Below are 21,565 nucleotides of genomic sequence, written 5' to 3' on the forward strand. Positions count from 1 at the left end.
GGGACCAGACTATTTCCAGGAACCAAAAAGTTCAGTTACAATAGATGATGCTTAAAATGTTGAAGTTTGATGATCTCTTTCTTTATCTGTTCTTGAGTGTATTGTGGCGAATGATGGAGAGTGTGCTGTACCTAGCAGGCATTTCAGAATTGTAACAGTTAATAGGAGTCCCCTCTTAATACACTACTGATAGATATGTCCCATAGTTCTTAAAAGTGCTCGCTCAGCAATACAGCTTCGAAGTGTGAAGTTGATCAGATGAACGGCTGTTTAGAAAAATATACAGACTGACAGACAGAGACTCCATTTAGCGAGATCCTCTCTTTCCCTCTGAAGTGTAACTGAGTGTGTGGTGGAGCACGCATTAGGTCCAGTATGTTTTCATATACATGCATGCCAGCAGTCTGCTAAAGTGCAGTCTGTCACACAGACAGATGGTGGACTTGACAGTAATGTAAGCACAGTGCTGTGTATGCATCATGATGCGGTGTGATAAAGGCTTTAGACCTTGTGTAGGAATGTGTGTCGACATGTGTGTGAGGCATCCTTGGGCAAATATGGATGCAGATTAACATGAACATGTTTCATCTGACACTCTTGCATATGTATACAGACTGCATGCTCCAGCTTCCAAATCAATGAAACAAATCCTCCCTTCAGCCCACCCCAACCTGATCTAGTCCAGCCCAGCGCTGCAGAGCCTGTAGCACCCCGGCCAGTTTGATTACATTTGCGATTAGAGCGGTGGCCAAGCGATGGAGAATTATGCCCGCGCTGTTACCTAGCGGTAGCTGCTGGGGAAATGAGGCAGCTAGGCTGCATTTGCCCCGCTACCGCTGACCTTGGAGGTCACTCACAGGAAGAAGACATTCATCACTCTGACATATGGATGCTGTGGGGAGAGGAGGATGGTGTGTGTGTGTGTGTGTGTGTGTGTGTGTGTGTGTGTGTGTGGCAGCTATTACTATTACAGTATTATTCCAGCCAATGCTTCTGTGCTCCCACTGGTATTAAAGCAGCATCTGAAGATATGCAGCGTATATGTCATTGTTTTCTTACCGTATTGAGCCACAGTTTCGATGTTTAAGTCTTTGTGATGCTGTTGTTAATTGAAATCAGGGCAAGATACAAAGGTTTTACCAGCACATACATATTTTTTGTTTCTGGTGAAAGACTTGTCTCACCTTCTATCTCTCGCCTAAGTCTGTGCCCAGTTTCTCTTCTGTGCATATAATCATGAGTGGCAGACAAATATCGACCGTGGCCATTGTTGGCCCAAGTGTCTATTTGCTCGCTAGAAAAGACTCATTATGTTACAACAGATTGATATCTCTGCCCCCAAGGACTTTAATCTCGTCTCAAATGAAAATAGAAACAATCATGGCTGTTGGTGGGGTGACGCTTTCAGTGCTGTAGCACGTTCGTCTCTCTCCACCCCCACCAACAGCAGACTGACCTTGGCAGGTGTGGTCTTTGCTGACTTTGAAGGATGACAAACTGACAAGTTTTCATAGCATATTACTGTGTCTGTCATCTCTTCCTCCCAGTGTCTTCCGTCTCTGGGAGAGATGTGTCTGTGTTTGTGCTTTACTGAGTGCACATAAAAAGATGTAAGGGGAAAGGGAGAGGGAAAGAAATCTTGTATATGACACAAAGAATTAGAAAGAGAGGGGACAATGTGCTTTAAAATAAAAGCACTGATAAGGCAAATTAATGTTTGCGGAAGCTTAATTGTTCAACTGAATCATTTGAATCAATAAAGGCACACAATTACGTTTACGCATGCCATAAATCTGATTAGCGCCGAGTGCCGCTCTGCAAACGCAACACAGTCTGTATGGGGGGCTAATGCCCACCCACACAGCTCACGTCTGATTAGCTGCAAAGCACCGTCACTTATCTCTCTTTCTATTACTGCACAATCCGTTAAGTGAAGTACGATGATGTATCAGTCAAACTTAATTGCACATTATTTTCTTATTTGGATCTCAAACATTAGTGACAGGAGTGTTGAAATGACACTAAGAGAGAGGCATTTCTTGTGTTTGTCAGTTTAAGGTTTAATGGAGCCGCAGCTTATCATAAATGTTTGTTTTTGTTCCTGATTTATGGTTACAGATGAAATACATTAATGGTTCTCTGTCTTTTGTGTGTGAAAAAGATACATTTCCATACTTGTAATGTCTGGCCATGGATGTATTTTTGAAAGGGCTTAGAGAGCACAGGTCCAGGGGCCCAATGTGTCATAGCCTTCACTTGCAAAAGGTCACTCAAATCAACACGTACTGATCAGAAAACATACTCAAAATGATCCCAAAGATACACAAAATTGCCTAATAGACATGAAAAGGAACTGCAAAGACACGCAAAATAACTACAAATTGGGCAAAATGATCACAAGGAGACACAAAACAACCTCAAGGAGGCGCAAAATGACCACAAAGCAAAACGACCAAAAGGGACACAAAATTATCTCAAAGAGAAACAAAATTACCTCAGTAACACACAAAATTAAAAGCCTGGTAAGACCATCCTGAACACTGTGTTTCTCTCCCTGTCACAGTCTGCACTCGCTCCCAACCCAAATGATTTCAATCCACCACAGTGTAGTCGGGCCAATCAGGGATCCGCTCTGTAGCTAAACATGTAGGCAGCCAATCAGGGTCTGTGTTATAGTGAATGACGTAGCATGCAGGCCGCTGCTTTCAAAACAGTAATGGGTGCTCATGCAGCAACAAGCCAAACTTAAGCATTAGTAGAGCAAACACAGCAATAAGTTGAGTTAAATCAGTGAGTACAAGATGATGCACTTACAGAGTTTCTCTGAGGAAAATATGTTTTTTTGCCGTTTTTCTGACTGTATTTGGTAAAAGCTTTATTTACTAACTGGCTGTGTTGGTGATAAAGAAACTGATCCCCGGTACAAAAATAATGTTTACTGTTGTTTCGCCACTGATTGCTCTAAACGGAGGAGCAGATATGAGGTGCTTCAGAGGATCACAGCCATGCAGATCAGTGTTCACAATGCTGCGGACAGACAACAAGGACGCTGCCAGCTGGTGTTCAGCAGTCCAGAGACAGCTGGCTGCTGAATGAGAAATGCCGAAATATGATGGGGAACACCAGAGTGTCACAAAAATCTCATCTCGTTTGGATTGGCAGAAAGTCCAGACCAACACAAGGAGAGAAACACAATGTCGAGCTCATGTGATCAGGATGGTTTTACCAGGCAACAAAATTAGATCAGAGTGACCCAAACGACTTCAAAAAGACACAAAACAACCACAAGGAGACACAAACGACGAGCAAGGGACTCAACCCCTTTCTGAACATTGTCGATATGCACTCTTAGAAATAAAAGAGTTCGTCCTGAAGGGCTGAGATTCTACCAAGAACTGTTTGCTTCTGAAAAACCTTTTTTTTTAAATAAAGGTTCTGGATAGAAAACCCAAACAGGGTTCTGGGTGGAACCATCACACCATAGAAGGGTTTTCTGTGGAATCTCTCATAGCGGTATTTCCAGGTATTACCTTTATTTTGGGTCCTAGGTCGATCTCTCTGAAAATGTTCCAGTTAAAATCCTAACAAAAGGTTATACGGGGAACCAAAAAGGGTTCTTCTGTGGAAACAAGCCAAAGAACCCTATGTGGTTCTAGTTAGTACCTTCATTGTCACGATTGTAAGTCATGTAAGATAAGTTAGGACAACAACATTGCTGAATGAATCTTTTAATCATTGTGATTATAAAACAGTGAGAAGATGGTATCACACATCACACAAACACTCAAAGACTGAAAAGGTTTAAGGTGATCTATCTACTGACCCAACCCACAGAGGATCCATCACCACGGTGTGTGATTAGTTCCTCCCCTCCTCTCCTCTCCACACTCCTCTTCTTGCACTCCCGTCATCTCGTGGGCTGAATAATTGGGTTCTGCATCCGTCACTGTAATGCATATCCCTCCGATTATCCAGATGTGGGTGACACCATAATCCATATGCCTGCGACACTCACTACAGATGGTTGTGTAATTGCGAGCACACGGTGGTGATCACCCCGCTTTGTAATCAGATTCATAGTCATTTCTTGTGGGTGTTCACCACTTGATGTTTCCTGATTCATTTCCCTATCAGATGCCACTGGAGCCTCATTTAGAGTGGACTTCACTGTCTGCTAATGAGATTCAGACACGGGTATTTATTCAGCACCAGATCTGGCTCATTGAGTGTTGACATATTGGCCTGGCACGCACGCACTCCAATCCTATTTGTTTCTCTTCAGTTGGATAGTGGAGATAAGGTTTTCAGTGAGCCATGTGCACAGGGACCTTCTCATTATCAAGTGACCAGGATAATGAGTTGTGGAAGTGACTGGTTTCACCACCAGTGTATTGGAAAAAATATCTGAACTTGGTGGTTTGAAGCTCATTACTGCCACTTTTTAATGCCTCATGCATGAACCTATAGATGGCTGTACTTTGATGCAGCGGAAACCTGTGAGATCTATTGCAGTGCTATCACTGTGTTGGTTTGTGTTACAAACCTAAAAATGATGGGTCTAATGAAGTTGACACTGTGAAATCTGACAAGCTGATCTTACTCAAAATAATCTTGACAACCGATTACCTTGAAAAAGAAAAGCTAATATAACTTCTAATCTTAATTTATGTTTACTTTATATCTAATTGTTAGATTTACTCAAAATTTAACTGTACTTGTTTAATTTTGTGAAGTTGCTGCAACTTAAAATGACAAGTGGAATTACCTTGCTCTTTTTAAGTGTTAGCAACTTAACCAGACTAAGTTAGTCTGACTTCACTTGATCATCCAAAAGAGTTTTTTTTTTTTTTTTGTGGCAATGATGAAGTCTGGAGAGCTGCAAGTGAAATTAAGTAAATACAACAAAATTGTAAACTTAACAATGAGTGAACATAAATTAAGACTAATAGTACTACTAATACTAAAAATACTTAAATTTGTCGAGGCAATAGGTTCCCTAGAATTTTTTTAAAAGTGAAATTAACTTGTCAGATTTTTTTATCACCTGAAATACCATGAGGGTAAACACTTTTTTTGTGATAAATCTGAGGTTGTTGTTTTAAAAAAAAATAAAATAAATAAAATACAATGTTAGTTAAAAAGAGTTCCAAATTATGTGAATAAAATGGGTGCAATAACATGACTTCCAGATGAATTCAAACATTGGTAAGACCTGAGCCAATGACTCCTCTCTGCCACCACGTCCTCTTTATCACGGGGATTTCCACCGCTTGTTTCATTCGCACACACATAGGCTATGAGTGCAGGTTTAGCTGGAGAGACTCTAAATTGTGTCTAAGCCCTGTGATTGCACTACTGAGGTGTCTTCGTGCCTGCTGGCTGGGATAAACCCCAGTCAACCGTGACCCTAAAAGGATTAAGCGAGTTAAGAGAATAAATAGTCAGAACATTATTACGGAGGCCTTCTCAACCTGCCAGTGGCACGGCTCAGGGTGTAAAAAGCTTGCATCAACATAAAGTTTCACAAAACTAAAAAGAAGCAGTCCAATCTTTGACTTAAAGCAGAAAAACAACTTTTCAATTTGGAAAGACCACCAGATTGCTTTCCAAGGTCCTCAGAGCCAACTTCCACAGTTTGTGCAATTTTTTTCAGTTGTTTTGTAGAAACTGCAAAGTACTTGCATCGATCTCTTTTGTTACTTTAGATAGCTGCCAACAAAAACAAAAGCTCTATTCTCTTCCTGTTTTAGTTGCATGTTTGTTGATGCTCTGTTTTTCACGTAGATTGTACCTGCTGGCAGAAAGAATTGAATACTAAAACTGAGGCTATCAGTCAATCAATCATAATTTAATTGTCACATGAAAATAATAAATGGTACAATTCCAGTGAAATGAAATCCCATCAGCTCTCTTAACCTTTTGAAACCTGAGCAAATTGGTTTGATTCCTTTCAAAAACATGGGGAGGAGACAATGAGAAACTTAACAAAACATCATCCAAAAATTAGCAAGAAATTAGTGAAAAGTTAAAAAGTTACAAGTAAAAATAAAACCCAAAAAAAAGTTAAAATATATATATAAAATAAACAAACTCCCAACCAACAAAGTAAAGTTAAACTGTAAAACATAAAAATATATAAACAAATAGTCAAAAGATAAATAAAGTTGAATTAAAAGCCAGACTAAAAAGGTAGGTCTTGAGTTTGCTTGAGGTACTATTCGGAGTTTTCGGTGGTTTTCTCCTCGGTAATCTACCAAAAAGTGTCCTAAATTACCTGACTTCACCCTGTATAAAAATAAAAACGTCACCACAGCAGCAGCACAGTGTGGAGCAAAGCATCATACAGTAGAAATTGTGCCCTCTGTTGGCATAAAAACACATCACAGGCTCCATGTTGCACAAACTGCAGGCTGAAACGCTGTTATATTTGTCCTCATAGGACAATTCACTTTTCACACGCAGTTTGTTTACTTGTAAACACTCTCTTCTTTAACTGTACATCGTAAAGGACGGGAGGAGGCACGAGGCGACACAGCTGCAACCCCGCGCGCATCAGTGCAGATACAGGGGAGTGATGGAGGGGCTGCAGTTGTCATGGAAACGCCGGGGGGCGGCGCACGGGGGAAGTGGGACCAGTTTGTTTTGTTATTGAAGGTCACGTGGCAAGGTGAAGCTCCGCCCCCCTCCCCCCGTTACCACCGATTCAACCGTCTCGAGCTCCTGCTCCGGTCAGTTACTACAAAATGGCTGCAGAGGCTCCGCCGCCAACGAGAACCTCCTGAACGCTTCATGGTAGGATTTATTAACCCTTTTGGACGCTTTTGCACGACGTATTTGCACCTTGTCGCTCCCCACTTTTGAAAATATGCGGTATTTTGAAGTTTTGTCATGGAAGCTGGATCAGTCGCGAGATTATTTTCAGCTCAGCCCACTTTGACATCAATGTTTTCTTCGCTGCGAGTGCTCTTTATCGCAGTTTGTCGGTGGCTTAAGGGTGCTTATGTTTAGTTTTGCATGCTACCACCTTAGCGCGGATTTAGTTTTCTTTCTAGCGGCTCTGTAGTAACGTGGACTAGTTGGCCTAGCAAGAACAGCGGTTCAAAATGATTCAAGGGCACCCTGTGTTGTTGCTCGTTGAGTTGCCGTCTCTGTAGTAGCTCGGCAGACGTTGCTTGCTGTTGCATTGGTGTGTAGGAGTAGAGTTGACATGGATATTGTTGCAGCTCCTTCTCACTGAGCATGCTGCTGCAGGGAGAGCTGCCTGGATCTAACATGCATCACCTGACAGGGCTGTGGACGCGTTAGCAAGCTGACTTTACCTACCTTCAGGGTTCCCGCGGATCCTTAGCAAGTCTTATAAGGAATTGAATTAGCTAATCTAAAAATACGGCCTTGACGTGGTATTAAAATGTCTTAAGTAGATGTTTCAAAAATCTAAAAAGTGATGAGACGTGGGAAATAAGATTTTTTTCTGAATTTATTTTCCGTCGTTACGTTGTAAAATCTCAAAATGATTTCAAATTAAAAGTCATACTTTATGTTGCAATCGATATTTCTCCCTTGTGTGATGAAGCTGATGTAGGTTCATGTTTTTTCCCTTCAGTTTCAGGGTGCTTACAGCTGTAGGAATCCTGTGCTTTACTCATATCCACGCATGGTTTGCATTTTCAGTTTCATTAACTAAGAATAAATGTTTCCCATGCATCCTCAGCCAGTCTGCTATTCACTTATGGAGTAGCTAGTAGTCTGCTGGCCTTCACTTGAATAGAAATGTTAGAGTGGCCACTTTTTATGCGGAAAATGCTGAGATTAGAGACCTCTCTCGACATAACCTTAAAATGTAAAAATAAATATTCACAGTACTGTGAAAAAGCCTTAGGCCACCATAGATTTGTTGTTTTAGAAAAGTTGTAATGAGGATATGTACATGAAATCAGAGACATCTTGACCCAGAAGTCACTCTGTACTCTGTGTTGTGCTCTCATACTTCTATATGTTACCTGCTGTTTGGAGGTTTGGGCAAACACATGCAAAACCAACACACCAACCAAAAGAGCTATTAGAGTTGTCAGTCAAATTGAACCAATCAATGCTCTATTTATCAACTTATAGACTTGCTCTCTAAATGTATTCAGAGAGAGCAAATATGAATTTAGGGGAACAGATGTATTTAAAAAAATAATCTGGGGTAAGGAGAAACATAAAGAGCAGATGTATATCCACCAGAGGGGTTAACTTGTGGAATGGCTGTGATAACAATAAAAATATGGTGGTAAACAAACACAAAACAAGGGTATAATTTTTAGTTAGTATGAAATGTTTTTGGATCTTTTTATTGTTTTTTCTCTTTTTTTTGTCCATCTGTTGTTGTTTTATACTGGTTTTTATAAAAGTAGTAGAGAAGTAAAATAGTAGTAAATTAGTTACTCATGCAAATATAGGTGTAATAAGTTTTATCTATTTATCTATCTATCTACGTACCTAGCTATCAATTTGTTTTTGTTTTGTTATTATTTTTTACTTGATGCCTTGATGTTGTTATGTACATTTGTCTTGGAAAATTGTTGACAAGGACCGAAATAAACTACCATTAACATTACCATTATATATTTAGAAAAAAGAAGAATTCAGAGAACATGAACAATGCATTAAAACACCAAAAAAGCCAGAACAAAATGGCTTTTTCGGACTGAATATTTTGTGTGAAACATGGAACCGTACAACCATTACAAAAGGCAGCTCAACAATCAATGTTGAGCTCTGGACATGTCTTGAATGCATCTTCGCTTAAATACGCCAGAAGATTAATATTGTAAATCTCATATTGTCAGCCCAAGAGAGATCAACACGTCAAGTGGAAAGGGAGGTCACACCAAATACTAGTAACTTTAGTCCATTTAAGTTGTTTTATTGTAAAATATGGGCATTTTTTTTTACACTGTATACACATTTCCTGAATATTATGGTTCTATTTTAGTAGAGAGACTGAGAAATAACTATGCATGATCACTATAACCTTGCTAAAATAGCAACGTTTACACTGTAATGTAGTTCAATTCATGCAAAACTGTTGCCCATAGTGCTAACCAAGACAACATCAGATAAATTAAACAGTAAAAAGGAAGTAAAATAGCAATTTAGCAATAGTAGCTCCAGTAAAAAGTGGAGAAAAAAAACCTTGGGATGGTTGATGTTGACATTGTTGCAGGGCTGCTCAATATTTTATAAACTGTATGCATTGTTAATCTTGAGCATGACAGTGTTGTGCAAACCTTGACGCATGGATTGCTTCCTGTATTCCCTTCACCATAGAGACGAACATCGCTGCCCGCCTCCTGCTGTTGCTCCTGCAGGATCACACAGTCCAAAAGTAGAAACTGGTGTGCACAGACTGGGAATGCCAGCACCCCTGATGCATGTGGAGGGCAGGCTGACGTAAGCTTCGAGGCCCCGCTGGTTTTACTAATGTGTTTGAGCCCCTAATTTGGGTTTGGGCCTGGCAAGGGATGAAGAGATGGTGGCGGTAAAGGGAAGGGGGTGGGGGGTCTTTTCTGTCCCTGCCGGGTCAGGGGCCCCCAGTCAGCACCTAGGCCTCTGAAAGAGGCAGTGTGTATTCACAGAGAGGCGCCAAAGGGGGCTTGATAACAAAAACAGGCCACTAAATACAATGATTACTATAAGGCTTAGGTCATAGCCTCACTTTCAGTTCAAAACTCTCGATGGCTTTTTGCTCAGAGCTGGACTACAGGGCCGAGGGGCATTTTGCCAGATTGTGTCATTTGGTTTGGCGGGTTGTTTGGTGTCGGTGATCGGATGCTTTGCTGGAATCCTCAGTGGAAATGATGAGCTTGCACTCTGCGAAAAACAGTTGATCGCTGTCAAAGAAAAATGTTTTCTATCTTGAAGTTTACGTTTATTGTTTGCTTGCTTTACTTCATCCTGTGGTGGTGTTTGAATGCTGGACGGATAGGTGCTGCATTTTTGTACAGATCTCTTGTTTAAGGCAATGAGCTGGTGTTACTTTAAAGGGGAACACCACCTAAAATTAAAATTCCAATGTTATTTCCGTTGCCAAGGAAAGTTCAATTAATATGTGTGAACATGAGCTTCTTTCTCTCAAAGCCAGAAAACAGAGAAATGAGTCTCAAACTTTTGATAACATCAAGAAAAAGTTGAGAGTTGCTCCATGGACAGTGAACAGGAGCCTAATTTTGTGGTAGGGTTGCAGCAATATACCAGTTTTAAGGTATACTGTGGTATGAAAACTGACAGTTATCATTCAGTACACATTTGCTCATCTACAGTATTGAAAAAAAAAATGCAACTGAACGAGAGAATCTGATCTCTATTTTAGTTATTTTGTTGTGTTTCAACCCAAAAAAAACCTGTTTTCATTCATTTAAGGGCCATTGTAACTGATAATAATAATAATAATAATAATAATGTAGTGCCGTGTATCACCATACCGTGAAACTGATTTTTTCAGAGATGGTAATCGTACCCTGAAAACGTTGTACCGTTGCAACTTACTGAATCTTTGTTTAATTTTTTATACCCAATTGAGCCTGATTTTATTGTCGTGTTCACAATTCTGAAACATAAAAATGTCCTCATATAGGCCTCAAACAGACAGCACGTTTTGTAATCTGCAAAACGTGAGGCGCATGGCACTGCTTTTTCTTGGTTAAGCCTGCTCCAAACATACAGAGCACTTTTCTTTAATTGTCAGAAGGCAACCACCAAATCACCAGTCCTTAGCTTAACTGCTATTTTGCTGTGAAGTAAACTCACAGATCTGTGCTTTAAATTCTGCATAGAAAATGAACGGGCGGAGGGCATCTGTACTGGCTCTAATAGAAGGTGAAAGGCTGATCCAAACAGTGTGTTGATCATAAGGAAACGGATATCCAAGTGGATATATGAAAGAGGAGAAATCACAGGGATCACCGCCAGTTTGTTCAGGGGCTTTGCAATTCAAGCCTTATTTTAGGGTGAATTTGGGACAGTTTGGCAATTTGCAATCGATAGTCCCGCCTTATTTTGATTGGTAAAACGTTAGAGAGCTGTTGAGGCAACAGGTAGCCTAGATATGTCTCGCAGCTTGCCTAGTCAGGCGATGGTCAAAGTGAGCTAGCTTCACCAAATCATACATACTACCACTTGGTGTCATCGCCACCACGTAAGACCCTCCGTTCAATTCATCTGATCGGTCAAAGGGGGAACAAAAAGTTGATGACGTCTAGCGATTTTTCATCAAAATTTAATTTTTTTTCTTAGTTTCCTACCAGTGTCTGACTTGTTGAAATCTCTCTTTCCTTCCTTGACCTTTTTGAAAAGGTCAGCGTTGCAATATTTGTGCATATTCAAAAACCTGTTGATAGCCACGTCTTTCACATAGTTTCCCCTTCTGACCAGAAATGTAGGATTTTCTTTAGCAAGCATCTCTACACCACAGCTTTGCAAACTGTTGGCGATTTGGTTTGTGTACAGCGTATCCATGACAATGCTCACCGCCAACCATAAACAAATGAAATGTATGTCACAAACTGCGGTTAAAAACCCCACTTGAGACAAATACTCCAAATTGGCAGTATACATGCCAAGCTAATCCTCCTAAAACCTGAAAACACCGGCATATTTCACCTCTTAATTGGAAAATGTTAAATTCAGATAACGGCCTGATTCAGAATATTTAAATGTAATATGCTGTTTATATGACCTTATCAAATTCAGAATATTGTCATAGTCAGAATAATAGGGGAATACTGGTGTGCATGTAACTGTAGCTAGCGTCATCTGAAACATATTTCCCAATTCATTGTCTGTGGGGCGGCTCCAGATTTTCAAAAATTTGAGTTTCAGCACACTAGTTTTTGGATTTGGGAGGGAGTTGTTTATGTTGACTAATATTTTTGGACCATCTTTGACCATAGGAATAACATGTATGAATTTTGAAAATGGGCTAGATCCCCTAAATCATTTTCTTGTCGTTCTTTACAGAAATAAAAATCTGTTGCACACGATCGGTCGAGTTATGTGAGATCTCAGTAACTTCACACAGAGGCATGATTTTTTTTTCTTTTTTCGATTTATGACGACAAATGTGGAAACAGTGAGAAAGCTACGTGATTAGAGTTTAAAAAGACATTTGTTAGGGACGTCCTTTGATCTCCCGGAGCAATAAATCGTCATCTGTGCTTGTGAAAGACTTCCCATTACTTTTGGAGCCGACAACTGACATTGGGACTGGAGGCAGGGCTTTTGGAGTGTGTCCATACAAGTTATTTTAGGGCCTGTTTCAGAGTGCCAGGAGTGCAGCATAAGTTTCTCTTTTCCTCGTCGTTAGCTCAGGTCAGAAAGCATTAACATGGCCACACTGAGAATAGCTTCAAGTACTTTAGAGAGAGCAATCCGCTTTGCAGAGCACAAGGACGTTGTTCGTGCTTACCCAGCAGTTTTTAAACCTTCACACGATTTGAGAGGTTGCACTGACTAATTTGGCCTTTTGCCTTTTTTCTGTGTTTTTTTTTTTTTCGTTAAATCGTGGTACATTTTAAAACCTGCTGTGGCATATCGGATATTTTTCAGAGCAAGTTGAAAAAGCTGCCCTAAAGTGCGATTGCGCAGACGGGGCTGCACACTCTGCCATGGCTGTGGCGGCCGCTGCTGTGGTTGCTAGCGAGCGTTCTCCCAAGGGCTCGCCGTGCTCTTGTTTGGCTTGCAGCGATGGCATTCCTGGCTCCGTGCCCAGTGACTGCCGTCTAGCACCCCTTCCCCCATCTCTCCCTCTCTCTCTCCTCTCTCTCACACACACACACACACACACGCACACACACACACACACCCAGCCTCATCAGTCGGAGCCCCCTCATCTTCATTTGCTTCAATGTGGAGCAGCTCGGCATTTGCATGTCCACATTTCACCTTGCACACATCGACTCTCCCTCCTCTACATCACTCAATTCTCTACAAATTTTACACCTGCTTTTATTTTTTAGACTGTCCTTGGTCTCTCCTACGTCTGGCTCCGTTATTTTTCTACCTTTTGCCTATTCTTTGTCAGCAGAGTGAGTGTCTGGTTTTAAGAGGGACACCAAGCTGTAATCCTGTTGTTCTGACAGGAGGGTGTAATTCCACAACAGAGCTGAGCTCATTGACCTACGTCCTTCGTATCCACACAAGCTGTGCTTCCCCGCCACAGACGGCTGCTCATGATGTAGCTCGGCCCGCTACTACGAGTAAACATGAAATGAAAACTGCAGTCTTGCAGCCTCCTCTGTGTGATTTATTTATTCATTTTTAATGTCCTTATCTACACTTAATAAATGGGCTCCTAGGAATTGGATTTATTTTTATTTTTTTAAATCATAAGTAATGTAGTCTGCATCTTTCCAAATTATGATTTAACCCTTTGAAACCTCAGCAAATTAGCATGATTTAAGTGAAAAGGTATTCTTTTTTTTTTAAAGTATGGAAGCACTGATATAACAGCTCATTTGGCTAATAACCAATACTTAATCACATATCTTTTTATAAAGAAAATATCTATTTTTATATGTATTTTCTTTTATTTACTTATTTCTTTTATTTCTTTTATCATCTATTTATCTGTCTGTTCAATTTTGCCATTTATATTCATGTTCACTTTGTCAATTTAAAAAAAAAAAAAAAAAAAGATTTGTCCAATCGGCAGAAATCAGCCAGAATCGGCCAATAAAGATGATATGCCGATATTACCGTGCACCCCTAACAAAAAAGGTAAAATAAAAACACATCAAAGAACAACTAATATAAAAAATAAAATAGTTAATAATAAATATATATATCTCCTATAATAATCATAAATATAGTTTTATGACATTTTCCCCTATCTTTGTTATTATAATTAACTTCAATAATATTCCCCTCTCTTTTTAAAAAAAGCTATTTTCAGGTCATTTCTTTTCATTTTTACCTAATTTCCTGCTCGTTTCCTTTTTAGCCATGTTTATCAAGAAAAAACCCCAAAACAATTAGGTTTCAAAGGATTAAATGCAAATGAAATGCCTCTGAATGCAGCACAAGAAAACTGATGTTGTTCCAGGTTTCAGAGGGTTAATTAAAGCTTACTCTCATAGTGCCGTTATATTTCCAGAGATCCCGTAGCATCAAATGGGCAGGAGGTAACATTTCTGCATCCCCCCCCCATCTCACCATCAGTGAGCACAGTCCAAGGGACGCACATCTGTCCAAGCCAGGCAGATGTTTGGAAACGACACGGCAGCTCTCACTGAGAGAGACTCCCTCTGTCCTGCTCAGGGACCCAGTGTTTCTTAAACTGGAATCATTTTGACGCTTTGCTCGGCACTCACTCCCCTCGTCCGGGTTGGAGGCCGACAGCAGCTCACATTAACCGGAGCATCTCTCTTATCCTCTGATCCTACATGACACAAGCCCCACTGATGCCTTTGAAAGGAGCAGCACCAGCTATATTTAGCATGGCAGCTGCACCAGCAGGTTCCATATCCAGCCTCTCAAGGGTAAAAATAAGCGTTTATGGTGTGGATTGGTAGATAGGTGCATGCAGGCGGTGTGGTTTTGTGTTGAAGTAAATTCCAGCAACCTAATCTCATGCACACAGTCTGGACTACAGTCCATTACAAAGACACTCTGTTTATCACGCAGCTTCTTTTCATTGCTGCTCTTTTGAGCCATCGGGCCTGGAGCGCTGCAGGATTGTCTGAATTCAGTTTTCAGCTCCTGCAAACATTGAAGGCATGTGCTGCTGAGCTGGCCAGGAGGCCCAGCGTGCGAGTGAGTGATATTGTCTAAAAATAATACAGCTAATTTGTTGCAGGCGATTCTTGCTGATGGTATTTTCTATTTTTAAAGAGTCTAGATAAAAGAAAAAATAAATCAGACATTAAAGTGAAACCATTAAAAACTGGGCAAAACATTGAGTTCAACTCATTAAACCTGGCTGAAACAACTAATTCCAGGCTGTTTTTATTTGCTTAAAAGTTCGGTTGATAGTTTTTTTCCTATTTGGATTTGGTAGCAATAGTCGATGACTTTCTCAGTGAACTGAGTGGATGTGCAGCTAATTCAGAACTGCCTTGGTTGTTGCTGTTATGATACCAAATTCTCATCTTAAAATGTAAGTATATATTGAAACATTTGCTGCAGCTGGGTACAGTGGATCTTCAAACTTGTCATTTAGAGATGCAGTTTTTAGGTTTCTGGATTGATTTCAGTTGACAGACAAGACAGATTTTTTCCTAGCAAATTGAACTCGTAATTCAGAATCACTGGTTTTCCTCAAATAAATTAACAATTCAGCTCCTTACTTACTGGAGGACTGTGTAACAGTCTTTCCACATGTGGCAGCAGTGTTAAAGAGGATATAAAGAGAGTAAGAAATACTGTGGGGTCTGATCTTTGCAGTGAACAAGAGGCTTCCTCGTGGTGACCCTTTGTCACCTGTTTGCTCACCGCTCAGTCTGAGAGACGAGGTGACCGTGGCCCCTGAGAGACGGCGGCACGGCAACAGCTGTTGTTCACAAAGCATTGCTGCACACTTTGCAAGGCCAGATTGGAAAAACTAGTCTGCACAGTCCACACCAAAGGTGCAAGACTGACATTTTAATGTGTTGTGAACATGCACCATTTCAATCATAAACATCATCATTAGAGTATGCCCTATCATTACTAACATAACAAATTTAGAACAATATATTATTGTCATCTGGCATACTCACATGTTCACATGGACAGAGGACTGCACTTATGCACATTTTTATATTTTAAATCAGTTGCAATCCTGTGGCGTTTATCCCTCATGCTCAACCTTTTCACAGTAGCTATAGTAGTGTTGTGTATTGGCAATGATCTGGTGATATGATATTTATCATGATGCAAAGATTGAACACGGTGCTTAATGCAAAATAAATTTTAGTTAGTTTGAGAAGTAGCTGTGTGCCTTTTATGACTATTCTTTGCGTCTATGTTAGTGATATGTTGTTGAATTGTAGTGGAAGTCCGATGGCTGAAGATAGATCACTGCATAGTAGATCGAGATAGATCGATCTAGCAGTAGGAGGTTTAAACATGACACAAAACAAACCACTGCCATCAGTCTTTGCATGGAAAATATAAAATGTTGATACAGTGTTTTTGCGAATCAAAACAGTATCACAAAACAGGGCAATACCAACATTTATCAGCCTTGTGACCTCTTAAAGGCTTGAGGGGTGTTTCTGCTTTCCTCGTACTGAAAAAATGTCTATATGAAATAAAGAAAATGTCATCTTACAATATTTAAAAGACAGCAAACAGTTGTGGTGGTGATAAACAATGTTGCATCATTACGTAGCTAAATGAAAGCTCAGTTGAATTCTGTTATAACTGTCATAGTTTTCCAACTTTTTCGTTTTCTTGGTTGAATGTATTACCAGGCATGGGACGATATAAAAATTTCATGTCACGATTTTTCGTTCCATTTTACAATTTTATCCCGATATTCATCAAAATGAGCTTAAACCAAGTATTTTTATTGCATCACAAATAGGACACACATCTTTTTAAAAAAAAATTTTTAAAGATGATTTTTTTTGCTTGTGTTTGCGTGAATGGGGAAGAGAGGGGATGACATGCAGCAAAGGGCTGTGGGTTGGAATTGAACCCGCGGTCGCTGCAGCGAGGAGATAGCCTTTGTACATGGGACGCCTGCTCTACCAGGTGAGCTACTGGGCGCCGCAGTCTTTTTTATTTTTAGCAAACAATTTTTGTAAATAACAAACAATCTTAAATTAGGTGATCAGAAACAGAGGAAATAAATTTTAAAAAATAGCAACATTTATGAGGTTGTGGTTCAGATAATTACGATTATCCCAATAATGGAAAAGTACCTCAGTCAGCTGAGTGGTTTGTTTTTGTTTTTTTAACGATCTTTTTTACGATCCATGATAAAAATGGTAGGCTATATTGTCCCATTGCTACGTATTACATAGGCCGTCAAGGTTAAATAGTACAGTCAGGACATTAAAAATGAAATAGCTCTCATTAGTGTGTTTGTTTGTTTCTTCTCATGAACCCTGGCTCTCAAGACGTGCTCCAAACTCTGTCTCAGTTGCTCAATTAGAAGCTCAGATTTGTGCTTCAGTCTTTGATGCTTGTCCAAATTCATCTTCTCGTCTTTCCAGTTCCATTATTGAACCTCCACAATCAAACTGACTTAAGTGCAGTGCTTAAGGGCGCTGTCTGTCTCCACCTGACTGCTCACCAGGGCCTCGGGGAGCGCTTGTTGCCAGGCAATAGCACACTCTGCTGCCGCCTGCAGCAGCACAGGCATGGCAGAAGAAAAGGCTGATGGTTTTAATTTCACATTTAAGGTTCAAGGAGTCCAATGCATATATTTTTCCAGGCAAGTTCTTCTTCCCTCAGTCCTTAAAAAACATTCCTTCCAGCTTTTATTTATTTGTTTTTCTGCGTTGAGGATTAGGATAGATACAGCTCTCAGCTGGATGCACCGGGACAGGAAACTACAGAGCATTATCAGGTGGTTTTTTTGACTAGAGTGTGTGTTGTGAATACTTGTCCTCTCAGGATTGGGTAGAAAAGGCTGTTTCCAGGTTAGTTTGTTGTAAACAGATGAATTGTGCGCATAAAGTTGTCTCTGACCCAAAACACTGGCACGTATTGTTTTTCTGTGCTGCCCACATATTAGCTGTGTAGGGATCTGTTGCCCTGGCTCAATGTGCAGACCGAAGAGCAAGGGCCACGTCTCATTGGCCCCCACTATCCAAGACCTGTAAGGCCCCTCTAATGGTTTCCAGAGCCAAACCTAAAGACCACCAAACCAAAACACTCACACATATGCACAGTTTGCACAGTTCAAAACACTGCAGTTTGCAAAGTGCACAACAAACCCACATTCCTCTCTCTGGTGGTTGTATTGGTACTGTGCACGTGCTCTTGTGCACAGTACAACACTGATTTCACTCTGGAGAGCAACAATCGAACAATGCAGCTACATAGTCACTTTTGCAGGTGTTAAACTGCTGAGCCACAACCTCTCCTCAGCTGGTGATTGGGATTAAACAAGGATAGGATTCACCAGAAATACAATATTATCATGATATTTAAGTCAAGATACAACATTGATTTTTACAATGTGATTTTAAATCCCAAGGAGCACACTGCTCAGCACACTGGCTAGCAAAGCAATGGGAAAGAAAAAGCTTCCTTTGGCAACTGAAGGCTCTCCTACTGATGTCATAGGATGGATAATTGATCCTGTCAGAGCTGATCAGATCTGATTAATGGATTAGAGGAGTAAATGCAAACTTTTAGACACAGCGCAGTTAACAGTGAGTTTAGCTTTCACTTTGCCTGATGATCTGCTGCTCCGTTTGTGCCCAGAGTACGCTCTGCGCTCATGGAGTGTGTTGCTATCCTAAGGAACCGTTAAAGGGCATGGCGGCAGATGTTTTGATTGTGACAAATAGATGAATATGTTGGAAACCCTGAGTTTTTGTCTCTAGATCTCTATAAAATTAGAAGTATGTCCCCAAAGAAAGTTTTCAATCTGTATGTCTTACTGCAGTCATTTGTATTGCAGAAGAATGTATCTAGTAGACTGAAAAAGGAATTTGTTTTATTACTCTAGTAGGCTACCAAATGTTTAAATTAATGAATATTTTGAATATTAATAATTCATATAATAAAAACCAACACTTTGCATCACGTTGATACAGTATTGCCATGCAAAACATTGCAATGCTTTTTGTTGATTTTTTTTTTATTTCCCCATTCCAAGGGTAACACCATGTCAACCTCTCTTTCTGTTTTTGTATCTTAGCTGTGAGAAGAGGCAAAAAACACGAGAAGAGAACCATTTGATGGAAGATAAGAAAAAGAAAAAGCAAGAAGAAAAGAAAAAGAAAGAAGCTGCTCAGAAAAAGGTAAGCACGTGGCTGTTTCCCACTCATCGTCAGCATTAATTGCCTTTGCCTACCGTTTAATCAACATGCTATTATGCTGTAAGTCTCCGCTCAGAGTTGGTTCATGCGTGGCCGACGTCCCTAAGCAAAGAAAAGAGTAGCTGCTGAAGACAGTCCACTACCATATCCTCAGCCAGTCTCAGACGAGGCTGTTGTGACGCCGTCTGTACTATTTCAGATGTTAGGTGGTGCACAACGAATGAGGTCTCCAGTATGCTGAGGTGTTACATCGCATCGATCGCATGCATACTGAGCAGCACATGTTTTTGGTCATGTGTGTTTCCACTGGAAGCATAAACCGGAATGTTATGTAGTTGTCATCCTCGTCTTTTCCCTGCAGCCGCCCCCCCACCTCTCCCCCTCCTCTTCACTTTTTCCTTCAGTGGCTCATCTGTTTTCAGTGTTTGCCTGCTGTTCTCAGTAACACAATTTATGTATCCTTGACCCTTCTTGTCGGGGCTGCGGAAAGTATGTTTGTGTATGTTTCTTAACGTACGAGAAGAGCGTTTGTGTTATCTATTTTACTCCCTCTCCAGCCACAAGCCCAATGAACCCCCTCACCCTGTCGAGCAGCAGGAATGAACATGAACGTTTTAGCATTTCAATAGATGAGCAAAACCAGCCCCTGAACATTTTGTTCCGATTGCCCTGGCTAGTCGCTCCAACACTGTCGTGCAGCTGGAGAGCCAGCCACTGCGACTGAGATGTTTATGGCACATTAACATTTAGGCCCATGACTTTCACTTATAAAAAGATGCTTTTTCCTTTATTAGAAGTTTTTTTCGATTGTTAATGTTTGTTTTCTCTTTTTTTTCAGGCCACAGAACCGATAACCAAAGGTGAGTTGTGGCTTATTGTATTAAACTTGTTAATTCATTGTATTCTTTCTGCAACCTGTATGAAATGGGTACCTAAGAATTTTAAGTGTTGTTTTTTTGCCTACAAGTGTGCATCTTTGTTTGCTTTGTGTTCCAACATGCTGCACATTCAATAGGGCTGAAGATCAGTACTGAATACCTACATTTACTGAAATAACCCAATACCAAGCAGTATCGAAACGTTTCCAGTCAAACAATACCCATTTTTGTACCCAGATCTAGAAAAAAAAAGACTATTTGTGTGTTGTGTGGAAAGTATGGCTATACTAAAAACATTTGGTGTATGATAAAGGTAGAGGAAGGTAGAAGGTAGATTCATTAGTCATTTCTTTAAACAAAAATAAATGCATAGCAATCATTTCATGAAAAACTTGGAAAAACAATAACACCCGAACCACAGCGCCTGCTTAAACAGCATGTGATGGTGATGCTCACGCAGCTGCTGCTGTAGAGCTGCCTGCCGCCATGAATACTGTATTTCCACAATTAAAAGCCGATACTCCATTCATTTATAGAGCTGTGCAAAACACTGCATCGTCAACAACACAGCCCTGCAAAACTTTCACAACAAAGGCGCTGTGTTATCAAATGAAGTACTTTGATGGTATTGTTATTACTTTAAAGGTGTTGGTGTTTGAGAATGTATCACAAGTTTATAAAGGATACCCAACCCTAACATGAGATAATGTTTTTCAGTGCAGGCAAAATTGCTCTCTGCCAGGTTTGTTTGCAATGATCCTTGCACTAAATTTGTGATGATGTTTTCAAACAGTAGGAAAAACTTATAATGTGGGTGTTAGAAACTGTGTATCCTCCTAATTAGATAGATAATTCCTGTGCAAGATTGCGTTTTTGCCTCAGAGCCTCAACTTGCCCTCTGTTCACTGCTGTGCAATTTGGACATGAAGCATTAGCTGTTACTATAGTAAAACATTTTTAACTGAAAACATCAGCAGCAGCCAGGTGGTCCATACTACCTGAGCCAAAATGGAGGCCAGGTGCCTATGCAAGACTAATAAGGAGCATGGGGATGCTGCAGCTGCTCCTCAGGCCTCCCCATGGGCTCCTCGGGCATACTTAGGAGGGTAGAGGTGAGAACAAATCTCAGAGGAGAAGAAAACGGAGCAAAATAGCCACAAAACAAAAAAAGAGAGGTGTTTTAAGTTGACTGAAAGGTGACTTCTGAAGGGAAGAGAGTGCTTAGCTTGCAGGTTTTGAACTCGTGCTGTGGCAGCTGCAGACCCGCTCTCCACGCCAGACTTCTTAATGACCAGAGAGAGGCGGGTAGACAGTGTTGGACAGTCAGTTAGTTAGCCCAGGATCAGATCTCCTGGTTGAGATGAGCTGGCAGATGGGAAAGGGACTTAATGTCTCGCAGGGGATGGGCAGTGTGAAATCTGATTAGAACTTGTGGCAGACTTTGGCAGCGTGGCCTTAATGGCGGCAAGAGAATGTCCACCTAATTACAGTGTGAGTGTCTTAGTGTTTTTTGTGCCCAAAGCAGTGTTGAGACAAATGCGTTTGGAAGCCAATTTTGTTTAGATCAGTGAAAAGGAGTACGTTTTTCTCATGTGGGTGCATGCGACTGTGAACTCTATAGTCAAGGGTCAGTGACTTGACCTCCCGCTCTGTCCCTGAAGGATGAGATAATGAGACTGTAATGTCACAGGGGTGCCCCCTCCCACTCCTTACTCCTCTTGTGTGAGT

At 40.6% G+C, this 21,565-nt stretch overlaps 1 protein-coding gene across 2 annotated transcripts in view; it reads left to right on the forward strand.

Annotated features, from left to right (window-relative positions):
• Positions 1-6,732: 6,732 nt before the first annotated feature.
• tnrc6c1 (trinucleotide repeat containing adaptor 6C1) overlaps positions 6,733-21,565 on the forward strand; it is a 61,452-nt gene continuing 46,619 nt past the window's right edge. For both annotated transcript variants that reach the window (XM_042505433.1, XM_042505434.1), the window contains exons 1-3: positions 6,733-6,792; positions 18,839-18,941; positions 19,798-19,819. In XM_042505433.1, the coding sequence (XP_042361367.1) occupies positions 18,879-18,941; positions 19,798-19,819 (85 nt within the window). In that variant the 5' untranslated portion in view covers positions 6,733-6,792; positions 18,839-18,878. The remainder of the gene's footprint in view (positions 6,793-18,838; positions 18,942-19,797; positions 19,820-21,565) is intronic.

The sequence above is a fragment of the Plectropomus leopardus genome, chromosome 17, assembly GCF_008729295.1.
Source record: "Plectropomus leopardus isolate mb chromosome 17, YSFRI_Pleo_2.0, whole genome shotgun sequence".
Taxonomy (NCBI): Eukaryota; Metazoa; Chordata; class Actinopteri; order Perciformes; family Serranidae; genus Plectropomus; species Plectropomus leopardus.